This window comes from Bos javanicus, chromosome 7 (genome assembly GCF_032452875.1).
Source record: "Bos javanicus breed banteng chromosome 7, ARS-OSU_banteng_1.0, whole genome shotgun sequence".
In the NCBI taxonomy this organism is placed as follows: Eukaryota; Metazoa; Chordata; class Mammalia; order Artiodactyla; family Bovidae; genus Bos; species Bos javanicus.
Window position 1 is genome coordinate 102,122,123 of NC_083874.1, and position 18,628 is coordinate 102,140,750.

Here is an 18,628-nt window from a genome sequence, read left to right on the forward strand (position 1 = left end):
AGTAAAAGGGATAGGGTTTGGAAATTGTTTGCTGTAGGAAAGGGCAGGGTGAGGGATAAAGTAGGCAAATCAAGGATAACAATACCCAAAGTTCCATGCTGAGTCATTGCAAGAATATTAAAATAGGGCTATAGAAGCAGGGACATGCTTGTGAGAAAAGATACTTTTATTATTTTAAATTTATTTTTAATTTTTTTAGAAAAGATAATTTTAAAACATGTAGTATTTAGGAGGCTCTGAGACACCCAAGTAGGTATGTCTGACAGACAGCTGGAGACAGAAATCTGGATATTAAGTAGTGAAGATCTTGCAGAAATATACAGAGTAACAAGAGTAGAAGGCCCAACCTGAAAAATAACTAAACTTTAAAGGACTGAAAGAGGAAATCAAGACTGGATGTACTTTTGTGAAGGCAGCATTATTAAGAAAATTTTGTAAGATAGCTCTGGTAAGTGGAAAAATTTTGTAAGATAGCTCTGGTAGAGTGAAATATTTGGATTCAAACGTGGCCTCTCCTATTTATTAACAATGTGAATGAGTCCTTGGAAGGAAAGTTATGACCAACCTATATAGCATATTCAAAAGCAGAGACATTACTTTGCCAACAAAGGTCCGTCTAGTCAAGGCTATGGTTTTTCCAGTGGTCATGTATGGATGTGAGAGTTGGATTGTCAAGAAAGCTGAGTGCTGAAGAATTGATGTGAAGAAGGCTGAGCAACGAAGAATTGATGCTTTTGAATTGTGGTGTTGGAGAAGACTCTTGAGAGTCCCTTGGACTGCAAGGAGATCCAACCAGTCCATTCTGAAGGAGATTAGCCCTGGGATTTCTTTGGAGGGAATGATGCTGAAGCTGAAACTCCAGTACTTTGGCCACTTTATGCGAAGAGTTGGCTCATTGGAAAAGGCTCTGATGCTGGGAGGGATTGGGGGCAAGAGGAGAAGGGGATGACAGAGGATGAGATGGCTGGATGGCATCACTGACACGACGGACGTGAGTCTGAGTGAACTCCGGGAGTTGGTGATGGGCAGGGAGGCCTGGCGTGCTGCGATTCATGGGGTCGCAAAGAGTCGGACACGACTGAGCGACTGACCTGAACTGAACTGAAGCCAAATGTAAAATGGGGATAATGATATTATTATTCATTTGATACGGTTAAGGATAAAATTAAATAATTGTTAATATTCTATATGTAAAGCCTACGTAAACATTATTAGTATTAGGAGAACAAGCTAATTAGAGTTGTTTTCTAAGAAGCTTTTTAAAAAAAAGGGATCCATAGTAATTCTTAGAAATATATTAGAACAGGAAAAAATAACCTTTACAAAGTCCAGAAAACTAGATTTAAATTGAACTTATAATTTATTAATATTGATGTTAGATTATCTGAACAAAGAGACTTATGTGACCTTTTAATCATGTTAAATGAAGTGAAAGTTGCTCAGTCGTGTCTGACAGTCCAGAATACTGGAGTGGGTAGCCTTCCCTTCTCCAGGGTATCTTCCTAACCCAGGGATCGAACCCAGGTCTCCCACATTGCAGGCAGCTTCTTTACCAGCTGAGCCAAGAGGGAAGCCCCAAAACAAAACAAAGCATTTATGTGATGAATATATCATCTAATAGAATGACAAATATGTGTATTATTCATATGGATGTATAAAATGGCTGGGAAAACAAAGAAAAAGGTCATTATGGCAAACCTAGTAATTTATACAACATAAGAGTATTTTTCAAAATAATAATAATTAGAAACCTCTACACAGGTCTGTGTTTTCTCTTGTTATCCCAGAACACACGGTGTTTCGACTGGCTTCCCACTCCTGGCGAGATTCCCACTGAAGCCCTCACTATGACAATGCAGAGCAGATGATGGTCTGGCCCAACACAGTCCTGAGATTTGAATGTGCACATGGTTGGGGCGTCTTTTCTTTGGAGTTCCAAATCCTCCTAACTATTTGGTGCTGGAACATTTAAGCTTGTTTTATAAACACAAGTAAACCAAGCAAAAAAGTCAAGTAACTCTTAGCAGCAAAGCTGTTGGATAAATGGCATTTTAAATCGTTTTTACCCCATTGATGGAGATGACTTCAGCTCACTGCTATCTGAAAGCAGTAATAAATATTTATAAGGTACTCTACTGAGGTGTTCAAAACATCATACTGCTCCAAATAGAGTGTAATTTCAGGCTAGAGTAAAATGGGCAGGATAAAAAGTAAACAAAAATAAGCTTCAGACTGGATCACTTGTCTAGTTCTCTGTTCTAAAATAGATATGAGTACTATTTTCCATTTCTACTGCTGGGTCTAACTTCCACATTACTAAAAATGAAACTACTTCCCGAATTAAGTGGTTAGGAGAATGTTCTTAATCCATCAGGGATAAGACAAGGAATTCCCATGAGCCCAGGAGTGAAAAGTCAGGACATTTTTTCATTCTTTCTGCTAAAATTTGTCTCTTGTCAGACTTCTTTAGAAAAATGTTCAGATCAGTTCAGTCGCTTAGTCGTGTCCGACTCTCTGCGACCCTATGGCCTGCAGCACACCAGGTCTCCCTGTCCATCACCAACTCCCGGAGTTTACTCAAACTCATGTCCGTTGAGTTGGTGATACCATCTAACCACCTTATCCTCTGTCGTCCCCTTCTCCTGCCCTCAATCTTTCCCAGCGTCAGGGTCAAAAATGTATCCATTAGCAAAAACTTAAGATCTGCTTTAAAACTCCACAGCCACTCCACTATTCTGTAGAGCATCATTATAATGGGAATTGTGAAAAGGAGAAATATCTGTTGTCCAATGTATGATGTTATCTGCTTAGCAGTAAGAGACATGCATTCTTGAAGGAATAAAGTTACAACTGCTACTTCCACCAATGAGTACAATTATATTAATATGTGGGTATCCTTTAGTGAAAACAGTATTCGCCTGGTATGCCAATCAACATTCCCAAGATTTTTACTTTATAGTTGAAAGAACTTTTCCCATATAAAAGAATTCAGGCTGCTGATGACCCGTTTTTCTCATGCCATCATTCACGTAACTTTCCATGTGACCATTTCTAAGTTGGGCAAGTAAATGGAATTACTTGAAAACTCTATTGGATATAATATAAATTGCACACCACCTTTCAGAAGCTGTTTTGAATTCTACCCAAGTGTCCAGGGAAGAAAAAGGACAAGGTGTAGTGTAGGAAAAAAAAAATCCTTTTCAGTACTGTTTATTTTTACAAGTGACTTCTTAACAGTTCTCTCCTGATTGAAGAGATTGTCTTTAAAGATGCAGGCTCTTAGCAACATTATTTTTCTGGTCTCCTCAAAGCACACGGTGCCTCTGGGCCTCTCTTCACCCCTGGGGTGTCAAAGCTTCCAAGCGCTTGGCCCCCTTACTGAGCACCCCTCTCATCTGCACTGATGTCAGACTCTTCAGCCCTCCCTTTCCAACTGCTTTGCAAGTACTTCTGGTTTGCCTCAAGACCCAGATCTTTCACATCTGTAGACAGACGCTCCTAATTTTGCACTTTGGATTACTTTGTCCTAGATACTTGTTCTGCTAAGAGAAAACTGGCTGTTTTAAGCCCAGCACATAAATTTTACTCATCACCCCCAGCTTGCAAGCATCAGTTCAGTTCAGTTCAATCACTCAGTCATGTCCGACTCTTCGCGACCCCACGGACTGCAGCACGCCAGGCCTCCCTGTCCATCACCAACTCCTGGAGTTTACTTAAACTCATGTCCATTGAGTCCGTGATGCCATCCAACCATCTCATCCTCTTGCGAGCGTGAGCCTGCACAAATACACTGACATGTGTACACACGTACACATTCAGAACCTAGTAACTGGTTCTCATCCCTAATTAAATTTGCGTTGTGGGAATTTTATTGTGAATAATTAATAGATTTGTTTTATAGTACAGTCTCACCTAGTATTTTGCTATATATGCATTAGCAACACAGTTCTAGGACTATCTGTCTACTGTTGTTTATAAGATTTTAATTGAATTTATTGGCTTATTAAAACTTATACTTTCTCCTTCCATCTAATGGTCTCACCCTCTGTTGCTTCATTCTCTTCTATCTTAATCGATGTCCCTAACCTTATATTTGAAAAAGTTAATCATTTTTCCAGCCAAATGAAAAATTAAAATGCAGAGACTGGTAATGTTAGACAAGTAATAAAAATAGACATTAGACTAGATATGTAACTTTAAATCAGAAGATAAAATTTACAGTATGTGTACATGTGTATATGTTAAGTTTCTGTGTGTATATATATATAAAACATAATATATATGTATACAAATATATGTGACCCCAACTTGTAAAGATTAAAAAGATTAAATACATTTAAATTATAAAAAATTAAGCCTTCCAAATATGGCAACTTTGTAAAAGGCATTTGTATTTTTTGTTTACACACTACTAATTTTAAACAGAGGAAGATGACTAAAATTTGGCTTTTTCCATTTTTCAGAAAACATTTATCAAAACATATTTTAAAAAACCACACATGACACATGAAACAGAAAATAAACAAATATTTTAATGTATTGTTACCTTCCTTTTCATTAGGACACAATCACGGTACTTGAATCTCTAATATTTCTTGTTAGTCCTTCTATTTATGTGGAACTATCCACCTCTCAGAGGTTAGCAATTTAAGAATAATTATTAAAACAATAATTTACTTAGATATTGATTCTCCCTGGGTATAGGATTAAATATAAAAAACTAAACTTATAAATTTTATTGATACTTTATATTTTACTTGGCTATCCTAACATTATGAAAATCTAGAATTTTATGATGTAATCTTAGAATCTATAAGTATAAAAAGTACATTTGGGATAAAGTGGAACTTGGAGTCATTATATTTCATAATAATCAAGGCACATCATTTTCTATATACTTACATAATTCAAATCTTATTGTGTATCTAAATGTCTTATATAGTTTGAATTTTCTCTAAAGTCCTAATATCAATATCTTCATCAATTACTAAGAAAATCATTGTTCATTAGTAAAATAAAGTTTTGTTTAGAAAAGTTAACTTCTTTAAATGAACTTTAGTGCCTAAAATTTTAATTAACAGTATTTGGTAAATTAAATTTAGTCTTATCATCCTTTATTTTATTACTTATTTACTTTCAGTAATAGTTTTTACTTCCTATTAGAGTGAGAATCCTGAACTGTGCAGTACAGACTGTTGTATCAATAATTAAGTTACTTAATTGTAATTATAATTAATTGTATTAACAATTATAACTAGTAATTGTGTAACTGTCACCAATTAATTAATCAATTCACCTTTAATGGATAAATTAATTAAGTTCACCTTTTAGGATTTCCTTATCTATAAAAAAAAGGGCAGTGAACTACATACATATATTGTTTTTAAGTTCTCTTCCTGTTCTACCATAGAATAGTAAAGAGCGAAATTATATAAATTTATACATTTATAAAAGAACTTTTAAAACAATTTCAAAATAACCTTGTGAAATATAACAGTTCTATGTTACAAAATTGTGAACTACTACAATTTACTTTCTCTAAAATCGTACTGATTCAGTTCTAAAATATAGTTATTGTATAAATGCTTCTTAGAATGTTGAAATAAGGCTAAAATCAAGATGCTGTATTTGAGTTTAATAAACATTATTAGTAATTATTATACAATTTTCTCCTAGTGAAGATACATTCCCTTATCACAAAATGCCATAAGCCATTTTATTTAATAAGTAAATCTATCTGAGATTTTATTTAATATCTGACTTTGGAGAGAATTCCTTTCAAATATGTTTAATTTTAGGGAAAAAAGAAGAGATTTTTAATTTGTCTTAAAAAACAACTTTGAGTATAGTTAACAAATAGATATATTAATTAATTTTATGTTTAAGAGGGGATCCCAGACACAATGATATTCTCTCACTTAAATTCTCCTTCCCTGAAGGTGTGGTATACTGATCACTAATAGAGTTGTTAAAATAAGAAATTCTTAACACTGATCAAAACAGATTAGTAGCAACACTATAACAGTGTCACTGACAGAACAATAAAACCAGGAGAAAAAAGTGGATCACGTAAAGTGGTAAAATGAGCAAAATTCAGCCAATGACAACCAAAAGGACCTTCATAATAATGAAAACATTAAAAATTAAGCTTAAAATTCATTAAAAATATTTTGTCTCATTTTTCATAAAAGGACTTTAGTGAATGGTGAATGCTTATAAGAGGCAATGAAATTTAGGTTTATTTACATTTTAGAATCTACTTCTTTACAACATGATTTCTCTTATTAGAGATACAGTTTTGTGAGATAAAACTCTTGAGCAGAACCCCCTCAAAAAAGTTCAGAGAATGCTGACTCAGATTTGACAAAAGCTGACATTCTAAAGAGCATTAAACATTTCTAATCTCACTTGAGGAATAAGTAGGATTAGAAATCAATTAGACATAGTCAAAGTTTAGTTATTTGATTTAGAGATTGGGGTTCATTCCAATCCAGTGTTTGATTAGCTGATGTGCAATAGCTCGGCTCGGTGGAACAAAGAATGCCTGCTGCTTGCCTTTGGTCAGAACGTCCACAACCTAAAATACACCACAGTAAAATGCATTAGGATTTCAAAACTATCACACTTAAATACTATCTCTATTCTTAAAACAATTTAACTAAAATGTAGTAACTTTCACAGTGAATAACAAAAGGAGAAAGTAATAACATCCATTTTCAACATGCAAAATTCAGTACAGTATTTTTAGTTGCTTCATTGAGTTAGTGATTCAATTTTAAAAATATTTCAGAAAGGTATTTTTCCTGATGAAAATAAGGTGATAAAAGAACAAAGTATTTGCTACACATATATTTTCAAAGTGAAAATGAACCTTTAGAAAAAATTTCCTTTTATCAAATTCTGAAAAAAATCTAATTTCTACTTTTTGAGGTTGAGCATAAAATACAATTAATTCTGTGAAGGCAAAGTGACAAAGGGTTTCAGGTTATCACTACTGTAGTGTACCCCTCTGTCTTTTATACAAAGACACTGAGTTATATAAGACAGAGACAAGTAATTTATCTTTCACTGTACTACTTAAGGCTGCGTTTTAAAAAGTTCTGAGTGCATCTTTGTTAAACAGTTTTGTCAGTCTTATCAAGTGCATTTAAAATGATCAAGAATTTTTCTAAACTTTTATGCAGTTTTACTGATTTTTTTTGAGTTACTTGTTTCAATACTATAAACTATGTCTAATAGTAATATTCCTGCTTCTCATCTGAAATAATGACCACCCATTTTAAGGCCACTGAAAGATCATTAATCTCAGGGAACAGCATCTGAAATAAGAAAATGGCACAGACTCATCATCACTAGAAGTATGTCACAGCAGGAGTAACATAGGACACATCAATTACGTGGTAATCCGTGAATGATGAGGGGCCATAGCCATTCATTCAACTGGTTGAAAACATGTATCCTTGCTACATGCCCAAACCAATACAGTCAGAGAACAATCAATAGGAGAAGGAAATTAAATTGAACTTTACCTGTTCTCTAGTGAACCAGCGGGCATCCTCTATTTCATTCTTGTCAACTTTAATTTCTGTAGACACTGCCACAGCTAAGCAACCAATCATTAAGGAAGAGGGCATTGGCCACGGTTGACAAGAGACATACTGAACATGGCCAACTTTGACTCCACTTTCCTCTTCTACTTCTCTCCGAACAGCGTCTTCTATTGTCTCCCCTAATCAAATGGGGCAAAAGAACAAGTAGCTGATGAACATGCCTTGGACATTTTGTCCTCCAAATGGTTCAAACCTTTGAAAATCACTTTGGACAGAAACCCAGTTCATAGAATCAGAAAGCAGAAGCCTAAAAGTAGATTGGAATTAAAGAAACATTATTTTTTTAAATATACATACAGAATTAAAAAAAAAAATTTAAATATAACATACAGAATCAAAATGCCAGGAAACTTTTCATTTCTTAAAGGCTTAAATTTGTTACATTTAAAAAATTTTAACATCTACAAATATCCAGTACCTATTTACTATTGGCTAAACACTATGCAAACATTTTATGTATTATCTTGTTTATGTGGTTAACCTTTTCCTCACTAAAATCTTGAAACATTTTTCTTATGTTGTCAAACAACTATTACAGATAACACTTTCCAAAGAGTTAAAAATCAAATAACACTAAAAGTTTAAAAACAGCATAAAATGAAACTCATTTTCTCTTTCCAAATAATTATTCTGTAGATAATTACTGACCCAGCTATGATAAAATAAAGTGATGCCCATAAATGAATTTATATTTCTGATTTATTGAAATTGAGAATTAGACTAAATGGAATAATTTTAAGTTAAGGTTATCTGAAAGTTTAGAAATATTGTTATTTAAATATAGCTTTCTATTTCAAATAGATTGGTAAATTTCCTATATAAAATTAATGTATGTTTATAAAAAATATTGAAAAGATAACTTTTACACTAGCATATCTACAAGACCAAACCTAAATAAATATTAGCACACAGTGAATATTAAAAGACCTCTAAAATCAATAAGAAAAAAAGATTAAACAACCAAAACAAAAACAGACAAAGAATTTAAAATATAAAATTCAAGGGGAAAGAAACTGCATGCCTAACACACATCTGAAAAAGATGCTTCATCAGCAGGGAAATAAAAGTTAAAACTACAATGACATACCACTTCATATCCATCAGAATAGCAAATATGGTCCTGATATTCCTAACTCTGTAAAGAGGAGGAATAACAGACATTTCATGTACTTCCAGAGGCAGTGTAAATTGGCAGGGATATTTCAGAAAATAACTTGGCAATATGTGGAAATGATTAAGATGCTCATGGTCTATGAGCTAGCAGCCGTGCTCTCGGATATACACCCTACGAAGGCCAAATGTACACAAGGATTCACTGCAGTGTTGCTGGTAAAGGTAAAAGCTTATAGCAGAATGGATAAATGAATTGTGGAATATTCATAAGTGGGAGGCTACATAGCAGTTAAAAAAATGACCTAGAGCTACTAGAGCAAGCATAGTAATTAGGAGCAGGGACCTAGAGCCAAACTGCCCAGGGCCGGATGCCTGTCCTCTCACTCACTAGCTGTTTGTTCTTGGGCAAGTTATTCAGCTGCTATGGTGAAATAGTAACTACTATGTAAATTTGTATGAGGACAATATGATTTAATATACAGAAAGCCTTTGGAAAAGTTCATATGTTTAGTACTATTATTATCTATCAGTGTAGATTGATACTGGAAATTGAGATTAAACATGTGTTAATTAGATATATTCATTTATTCCACAAATACTTATTGAATATTTATTGAACTTCTACAACATAGGAGGCATATGCACTAAGGGTTTGGGATAGAGCGATAAATAAAACAAAGTTCTTGCCTTTATGGAACTTACTTTCTGGTACTAGCAAATAATAAATACATAAAAAGAAAGGTAGATAAGTAAATACATACTTACATATATACCCTGTTAGGTGCTGATGAGTGCTCTAGGGAAAAGTCAGACTGGATAACAGGGACTGTGAATGCAGGATATGGGGTTAACTAATTTACTTGGTTCCATCTGGGAAAGTCTCTCTGAAAAGGTGACAACTGAGTCTAGTACAGAAGGAAGTGATGCCTTGGGTAAGAGCAATATATGAAAAAGCAAAGAATTTTTAAAACAGATGAAATTATTCCACTAGTAACAACAAAAATTATATTATTTAAAACACAGAAAATATTTTAAAATACCCCAGTTTTATAACATGATAGGTCGTCAGAGATTACTTTCAAATGCTGTCCAAAACTTTTATTTAGAAATCATATGTTAAATGGAAATTACTATAAAAATTATAAAGAAAAGGCGCACCAGGTTCAATAAATCCAGCGAGGCAAGTAAACATGCCCGGAGGAAATCTCTTCTGCCTGCCTAAAAGACATTTGGTCCCATCGGGATGAATAACTTGCATGATTACCACTGGATCTGTTTAAAAAAATCAGATGTATGAATGACAGGAAAAAACAATTTAGACTCATTGTGTACAGTCACTAATAGGATAATACAAATGTGTACCTCCTGTAAGAACAAGACTCTTTTCTAGTTACAAGAGGTTGTTTCTATCTGCCTAAAGACAGTGTTTCAGGGAAATTGCATAGAATACTGTCAGTAAGCTAAAGAAAGGCCATTTTTGTCTTCTTTCTCATCTTAATAGCATAAAAAATAAGCATAAGATAAAAATAAAAAATAAGCATTAAAAAAATAAGCCTCACATACTGTAAGTATACAATAAATGTTGATTTATTGTAAGTATTGTATACTTATAGTATGTGAGGCTTTTTTTTTAATTAGAAAGAACTTTAAATAACTAATATATAGCATGGATAAAATTCAAATTTTACCATAGTAAATATTTCCTTCCATCCCAATCCTTGTTGTTGTTTGTTGTTCAGTCACTAAGTTGCGTCTGACTCTTTGTGACCCCATGGACTGCAGCATGCCAGGCTTCCCTGTCCTTCGCTATCTCTCAGAGTTTGTTCAAACTCATGTCCACTGAGTTGGTGATGCTATCCAACCATCTCATTCTGTTGCCCCTTTCTCGTCCTTAACAAAGTGTTTTTAAAAGCTAATATGGCTTGATGGTTAAGTTTAAGCCATTAAAAAAAATTAATTTATTTAAATAATATTCTCTGCATTAGTGACTTCTGGAACGATTCAAGAAGTCACTAATTCAGTGAGTTTGCCTCACTAGATTATGACTGAGGATCAGTAATCAAATGTGAAATGCTCTAAGCAGCAAACACCTGTCACTAGGCCATGCGCTTTACTCCCAGACATCCTCAGGTGTGGCTGGGTCTGTCCCTTTTTGCGCAGTTTTAAAGGGCTGGTTTATCAGATTTCCAAGTCCACAGCCAATTCAAAGCAGTGATTGGGAGACAGAAGGTAGAAGCAGACACCAGCAGTATGGAGAAGCTAGCTCCAGGCTGTTTTGGTGATGCCGCAAGAAGGTACTGGACTGTTAGGGTGTATTTTTTTTTTTTTCTCCCTCTCTTCACTAAATGGATGCAGATGGTGGGCTTTTGAAATCCTGTACCTCAATGCATCAAATTCATGCTAATTAACCCAAGGTTAAGAAATGGTCAGTTATGTACAATGAACTTTACTTAAAAGTCATCAAATTAGGTAATACTTTAATACTTACGGTCTTAATGGTTAAACATGTTTTTAATAAAAAGGTAAAGCTCCTTAGCAACTCAAAATCTTGTCTTTCCAGAATGTCTTATTCCCTGGGGTTTCCAGATGGCCGAGATTTCACTGTAAAAGAAAAGGCTTACCAACTCTTGGGTATGATGTATTGTGAACACCATGGAGACTAGGACAGTCTTCTTTTAAGCATACTCTTTTATAGCCACCTTCTTCAATTTTAGTTGCATTTCCACAGGTTGGGCAGAACTTATACCGACTGTGCCAAGCGAGAACAGATCTTGCTTGAGCTACAACCCCTATGACGGGAGCAAAAGAAGCTTTAATTCAATGACAAATGGTAAACAAATTAATACATAAGGAAAGAACATTCTTAAGTCATAATAAAGACATGTACTATATTGTAGGTGTGTGATCAAAGGTTTTATTTTCCTACTTTTGTTATCTGTATATGTCTTTTAAATTAAAAGATTTAAATTCTACAGATGACAAATGAAAATTAGATTTACCTTTAATTTGGACTAATGAAATAAAATTCTCATATAAGATGGATGTACTAACATCCATATACACTGTATTAGTTTAGGCTTTTACCATAGGTGATTTGTAAATTTTGGATATACATGACTCTAGTGTATACTGACTTTACAATAGTGAAGTCACTCACTTGTGTCCAACTCTTGGTGATCCCATCCCTACCAGGTTCCTCCGTCCATGGGATTTTCCAGGCAACAATACTGGAGTGGGTTGCCATTTCCTTCTCCAGGGGATCTTCCTGACCCAGGGACTAAACTCTGGTCTCCCGCACCATAGGCAGACTCTTTACCATCTGAGCCACCAGGGAAGTCCAGGGAAGACTTTACAATAGTGACTTTCATAAAAATACACTACAAAGACAGTTCCTAACTTAGATTTGGACCATAAATGAAATATTACTAGGAAACTGTAGGAATCCATCTCTACTTTCCTTGGTGCCTAAGACAGTACTGGTGTGTGTCACTGTGGAACATATTCTGTTTATAACTGGAAAGTAATAGAATATTTTTTTAAATATTGTGTTTACAACTCTTGTGATTAACTTTGTTTATGACAAAAATGCCCAATAGAATAAATCTTAGACTATGTACACCCTGTCTACAACCTTTACCCTGATACTTCAAAAAATAATATGGCCTGACCAAAAATAGTAGAATTGGGGCAATAAGAGTAGAAATGCTACATTTCAAATGCCTGACAAAACTTCTCTCCCCTAAAACAGATTATTTGGTCTAAGGATTTTGAAATAAAATAACCATAAATAGCAACGTTTTAAACTGGGAAAAATGAATAAGCCATAAATTAAAACAAATGGAACAGTGACATTCAATGAACATAGGCAACATTAAATATCCGCCTGCTCTGTTACTCTGTAATCTGTAACTTACCTCAGAGTACCGCCATTATCTCACTCTCATTACAATAAGAAAAGCTAACATTTATTGAGTACTTACTGTGTGTCAAGCACCCAGCAAAGATCTTCACACACATCATCTTATTTAATGTTTAGAGAAACACTATAGTGTAGGTGCCATTATTATCCTCATTTTTGGCAGGAGAAACTGAGGCACACAGAGGTTATGGATCTACATAAGGTTACACAGCAGCTGAGTAAAAGAGCCTCAGTTTCCTTACTGTTTTTTAAGATATTGTAATTACATGCTGCTGCTGCTGCTAAGTCGCTTCAGTCGTGTTTGACTCTGTGCGACTCTCTTTGAAGCTGTATATGTAATTACATATACAGAGAAGAAATTTTAAACTCATAGTGTTTTTTCCACAGACGTAGAGAATAAAACATAACACTCCTGATTTTGGGATGAGTGTCTAAGAGGTCTCTGGAAGAGCCTGTCAGGTTACCTAAGGGAAAGTGGACACTGACAAGTGACCCCCTTCCTCACCTCCCATTAACTCTTCAGTCCACCATAGTATACCTTCAACTCCTTCTATTCCACGGACACTCCTCTTGTCAAATTACCAACAGCTTCATATTACCAAACCAAAGACTCTTAAAAAAAATTCTGTATCTTCATCTTACTCAAACTCTCCACAGCATTCAATATATTTGACTAGTAACTCCAAGAAACACTTTGCTCTCTTGGTTTCTACAAGCACATTCTCCTGTTCTTACTTGTGGCCATACTGTCAACATCTTCTTTGATGGCTCCTCTCCTATCTGACCTCTAAAACTCAGGGGGATTCAGGCGATTCTCAGGTTCTCCTTGCTTGCTCTCAAATTTTTATGCAACCTGAAAGTTTCCTGGGATTTAAACACCACCATTGTGTTGATGACTCTCATACAGGTATATTCTAGTTCTTTCCTTTGTTCCAGATTCTGTTTCCCTTCTCTAAAACTTAACATGCCCAAAGATAAAATCTTCATTTATTTACTTCAAGTCTGTTCTGCTTCCCTTGCTCTACCCATGACTCTGTATTATTTTATCAATAAAGCTTATTAGTATCTACCAAATGATTAAAGTTTCAAACTTAGCAGTCCTTCTTAATCTTTCACTTCATTATTATATACTCCACACCCACTCCATTAACAAGTACTGCTGATTTTCTCTCCAAATATACCTTGACTGTATCACTTTTCCTCCATCTCTCCTATTATCATCTTAACAACTCAGGCTGTAGTCTATGTTAGCATCATCTCTCTCTCACTTACAAGTCTCAACCTACTGTTCAAGCCCTATCAGTTCTACCTTCGTAATATCTCAGAACTCTCCCTTTCTCTCTACTCCACTAATCCAAACCACTGCATTCTCTTACCTGGGCTACTATAATCTTCAACCTCCTCATAACAGGATTCCTGACTTCCACACTTTACTATCTACAGTTCATGAGCTACAAAGCAGCTAGAGTGATTTTCTTTTTTAAAACACAGGCCAGATTACAACATTTAAATGGAATTTAGGTTAAAATCCCTCATTTCTGAGCATGATACATATGACCCCATGTGAACTGGTATAACAAGCAACAGAAAACAAAGTAGTCAAGGTCTTTGCCAGCATGTTTAATGTATAGCAGGCACTCAGTAATCATTCACTGAATAATCAGATGAAACCAGTATGCACTAGGGTTAATTCTGGGGAAACTAATCTTGGCTGATTAAAACTGCTGTTACCACCCAGAAGAGTAGTCCTCTAGGGTAAGAATGTCAGGAAGTTTCTACTGAAGACAGCCTAATTTCATTGCTTCCTGGAAAAAGTGTGCTTCCTAGAAATTGCAGATACATGCAATTCTAATCCAGTACCCAAAACCAGATTATTACCAATACAAGTAAACCAGTGTTCACTTCTTACCAGCTTCTTTTTCTTTCAATTGCAGAAGAGCTGGCATTGGTGGATGAAGAAAATAACAATTTTCATGCCTTTGCTTAAATTCTTCAGCAGCAACAGTATCTATACCTAAAGCAAACCAGGCAACCAACCCATCTTCTTCTTCTTTTGAGATTTCCCCAGCATAATTAAAAAACTCTTTTTTCATTTCAAGTTCTACTCCAAGGAAAATCAAGGTGATCTTTTCAGGCTGAGCCAAATAATCCTTTATATCTGTGTAGTTCAGCTGACAAAGCCTGACTTCTGGCTGTTGAAAACTTTCTTTATTGCCTCCTAGAGTAACCAAGGGATTTAAATCTGAGAAAAGGATATAAACTGTGGCTGGATGGCTTTCTTTTGCTAACAGCCAGTCAGAATTATTTCTTTTTTCACTTTTCCGGTCCAGTAGTGTCTTGCTAAAATAATTTTCACATTCTTCCACTTCATTGGTTAGGAACCAAGGCTTCTTCCCACCTTTAGCATTAGCTAATAAGTTAGCTATATGCTTATAGCCCCAAAATTTAGCTATATCCAGTGCAGTCTGCCTTGATTTGTTGACAATGGATCTGTCGCATCTATGGATGGAAGCAAAATATAAAATAGCAAACATTTTCTTCAGTATTTATTACAATAAAAATTTCTAGATATACATGATAGTCCCTCTATTTAATAATCACATAATTTCATTTTCTTTTAAAATATAATATATTAATGGAAAGGTTAAAAACCCATCATAAATGATTACAAGTTAGAGACAGTGGATGATTAAAATTTCTGGAAGATTTGTAAAATAAAAAGCATACATTTTATGTGCTGTAAGGGGATATTAAATTTTTACAAGGAATTTTCAGTAGTCATAGTGGGCAGGTTTGCATTTTTTATTTCAGAAAAAAATTAGATTAACTGATTAACTGCTTGGCTATTAAGTATGAAAAGTTAATTCCCCAATAAAAAAGTTTTAAATTAGAAATTATGCTATTATATAACAAGACTGTTCAATGAGTTATTTACAAACCCAATACTATAAATATGGCTATACGAAAAATTGAAAAGAAAATACACTATCCATAAATTAAACCAGACACTCTCCAGGTGGCACAGCCTAAAATGTTTACCCTTTCTCAAGCAGAAATTGGACAACATCTGGGTGCCCATTCCTTGCAGCATACATTAAAGCACTCCAGCCATTTTCAGAAGTTTCATTGAGAAGAGATGGAGAATGACTGAGTATTGCTGTTAACTTGGCAATATCTCCTTCTGCAGCTGAATAGTGAAACTGGGATATTATTTCTTGATTCAGACTTCTTTTTACAGAAGACATTTCTTCCTTAAAACAGGAAAATAGGAAAAAACTCATTTACAATTGCTTTCTTGTATCAGTGATTGAACATTATCAGAGTGTTGATATAATTAGAACATTAGTTACGGTTTCTAAAACGATTTACTCTTAAAAAGGTAACTGTCAAGTGTCATCACAGGACACAAAAACTGTTATCAGTTGAGAATTTTAAATGTAATTCAATATGAAGGATGTATAAAACAATGTATAAAGAACTTTGGTGGAAGAGTTGAAGGGAGTGATATCAGTGGGATGGGGGATAAGGTAAAAGATATGACAAACAGGAAAGTGTATTGGAGGCAAACCAGAGGGACTCCAATACAGATCAGAGCATGAGGGAAGTTAAAGTAGATAGAAATAAAGCAGGTGATTTTAGCAGAGGACAAGTAGTATTCTCTTAGACTACATGATACTAGAAACAGATCTGTCCTCTCAGGGAAATTATGATCCTATTCAAAGAACTAAGTTTCATGTGAAAAAAATTTATTGCTTTACCTTTCACAGGGATTGATTAGTCCATCAAGGATTGATTTTTGCTCATGGTGTGAGGTAAAGGTCACGATACATTTTTATCCCAATAGATAAAATCCATTTGAGTCAGGGTCATTCTCAAATTTATTGTCTTTGTCCCATTATATTGCAGTTTTAGACTTGTCATAAATGAGATGACCATATATTTTTGGATCTATTATTGAACACTGTTCTATTGGTCATTTTGTCTATCCTTGAATCACAGAAGCTTTTAAAATCATTAACTTTGTCTGTTTTGTCACCCTGTTACTTCAGTAAGAAAGAACTGTTCTACGTGTGCGTGCATGTGTGCACACCAAATTGCTTGAGTCGTGTCCGACTCTGTGGACCCCATGGTCTGCCACCTACCAGGCTCCTCTGTCTACGAGATTCTCCAGGCAAGAATAATGACGTGGGTTGCCATGCCCTTCTCCAGGGGATCTTCCCGACCCAGGGATTGAAACTAATTGTTCCATATCCTCTAATAAATGCTTCCTAATTGTGGGCTGAATGTGGTAGGGCACAACTACCACTGAATTGTGGTAGGGCACAATTTTGGGGGAAATGGTTCATTTTTCAATTGTCTATAAACTCCTCAAAGTACTTTTTTTATGGTATGATTTTTTTTTCTGTGAAATTCTATTAAGAAAATATTTGGGATTCTAACTAGGTTTCTACCTTCTGAGGATAACCTACTGAGGCTATAAAGAAAGGTTATATAATCCATAATTTTTGACAGCAGTTGTCTTTAAGGTTCTGACTACAATTTTGTTTATCAATTGTCTATCAGTAGCAGCATGACAATATTTAAAGAAAAAAATGGGCTGGAGATTAACTTTCTTATTTTGTGTCTGTTCACCTTGCCTGTTTATTATCTTTCTGCTACCTATAAATAGGCTAAAACTACTCACAGAAATAGAAACAAAATACTGAAATTCTGTATATAACTTAAATTAGGAGGGGTGGCTTCTGGATTAGAAAACAATTCATTTCTTTGGATTTACCCTAGAATTTACTTCACCATTCTCTTCATATTAAGATTTCTAAACACGTTAAAAACATTATGAATAACAGAAGCTACTTTTCAGGATTTTATTTTGCACTGCTGTATACAGACTCATGTATGGTTTTCCCTTTGAAGTTGTCTTTCCTTAAAATCATATCATCCAGGTTCTTCAGTTTGGTTTACTATAGGTAATATTTAAGTCATGGTCACGTCCTCACTTCCTCCATAGTCCACTCACTCCCGGTTGACTGCAAAATTGGCCTCCAAAAACACAGTACCATTCAGTACCCACAGTGCAATGCTTATGCATAAGGTATTTTCAGGAGAAAAAAGTAGAAAATGTATACTTTCCCCCCTTACGCTTTCTCGCCAGAAAGGCCATCTAGAAACAGAACCATTACTCATTCCAGAAGAGCACACAACAGTCTGAAGTCCAGATCTACTGTTCGATTTACTTTTTCCTTTCTCCTCAGGTTCTTCTGAAGACAGGGTGTTTGAAGGCAGGATCAGGTGATTCAGTTAGCCTAATGCTGCTCTTGCTTTCCAAGAATATGGACAATCCTCAGAGACGGTTTTAAAGAATCTTGACTTTAAAGGGTCTCACACCTTGAGCCAAACCAACACCCAGTTTTATGGGTGTGTGGACCAGGGCCCCTGACTGGTCCAAGGCCACATGGCTCAAGAGACAGGGCAGACCTCACAAACAGCTTTGTCACTGCGGTCACCGACCCGAATTTCTGGGGCATTCCTGAGGGCCAGCTCACCTACCAAACGCTCCCCTCCCCGCCCCATGCACGGTCTCCCCAGCGTCTCCAAGTTCCTTGAATGTCTGTTTCCGTGCCAGGACTGTGAGAATTCTTTAAACATAGTGAAATGAACCCACAGCGAATCCCCACCTCTCAGACTGTGCTGGGTCGGCTGCGCGCCCAGCCCCCTCCCGGAAGCCCAGGCTCTTAAGTCCACACCTGCGTCCGCGCCGTAGCGCGAGGCTGCGCCACACCACCCAGCAGCGCAGGGCCCGTCAGCGCGGAGACGCAAAGAGCACAGAGAACTGGTTACCGGCTCCAGAAGGGGCCCTGGGCCCGCCAACTTGCCGCTGCTGCTACTAACCCACAGGTGACCACAGTAACGGACACAGGGGTTTGTAGTCCAAGAGCCGGGGAAACCCCACACTGCGGCGCCGGATGGAGCCTCGAGAACTTCCGGT

General features: G+C 35.7%; 1 protein-coding gene across 3 annotated transcripts; it reads right to left on the reverse strand.

Annotated features, from left to right (window-relative positions):
- Positions 1 to 4,512: 4,512 nt before the first annotated feature.
- Positions 4,513 to 18,563, reverse strand: NUDT12 (nudix hydrolase 12). 3 transcript variants are annotated; one of them, XM_061424502.1, is made up of 7 exons: positions 18,481 to 18,563; positions 15,682 to 15,893; positions 14,552 to 15,141; positions 11,345 to 11,512; positions 9,882 to 9,995; positions 7,530 to 7,729; positions 4,513 to 6,577 (listed from the first exon to the last, which is right to left on the reverse strand). In XM_061424502.1, exons 2-7 carry the CDS (start codon positions 15,885 to 15,887, stop codon positions 6,467 to 6,469), a joined length of 1,389 nt encoding a protein of 462 aa, XP_061280486.1. In that variant the 5' UTR covers positions 15,888 to 15,893; positions 18,481 to 18,563; the 3' UTR covers positions 4,513 to 6,466. The 3 variants fall into 3 exon arrangements, with proteins under 3 accessions (XP_061280486.1, XP_061280485.1, XP_061280487.1); XM_061424501.1 differs by lacking the exon at positions 18,481 to 18,563 and adding an exon at positions 18,387 to 18,470; XM_061424503.1 differs by lacking the exon at positions 18,481 to 18,563 and adding an exon at positions 18,318 to 18,376.
- Positions 18,564 to 18,628: the final 65 nt, after the last annotated feature.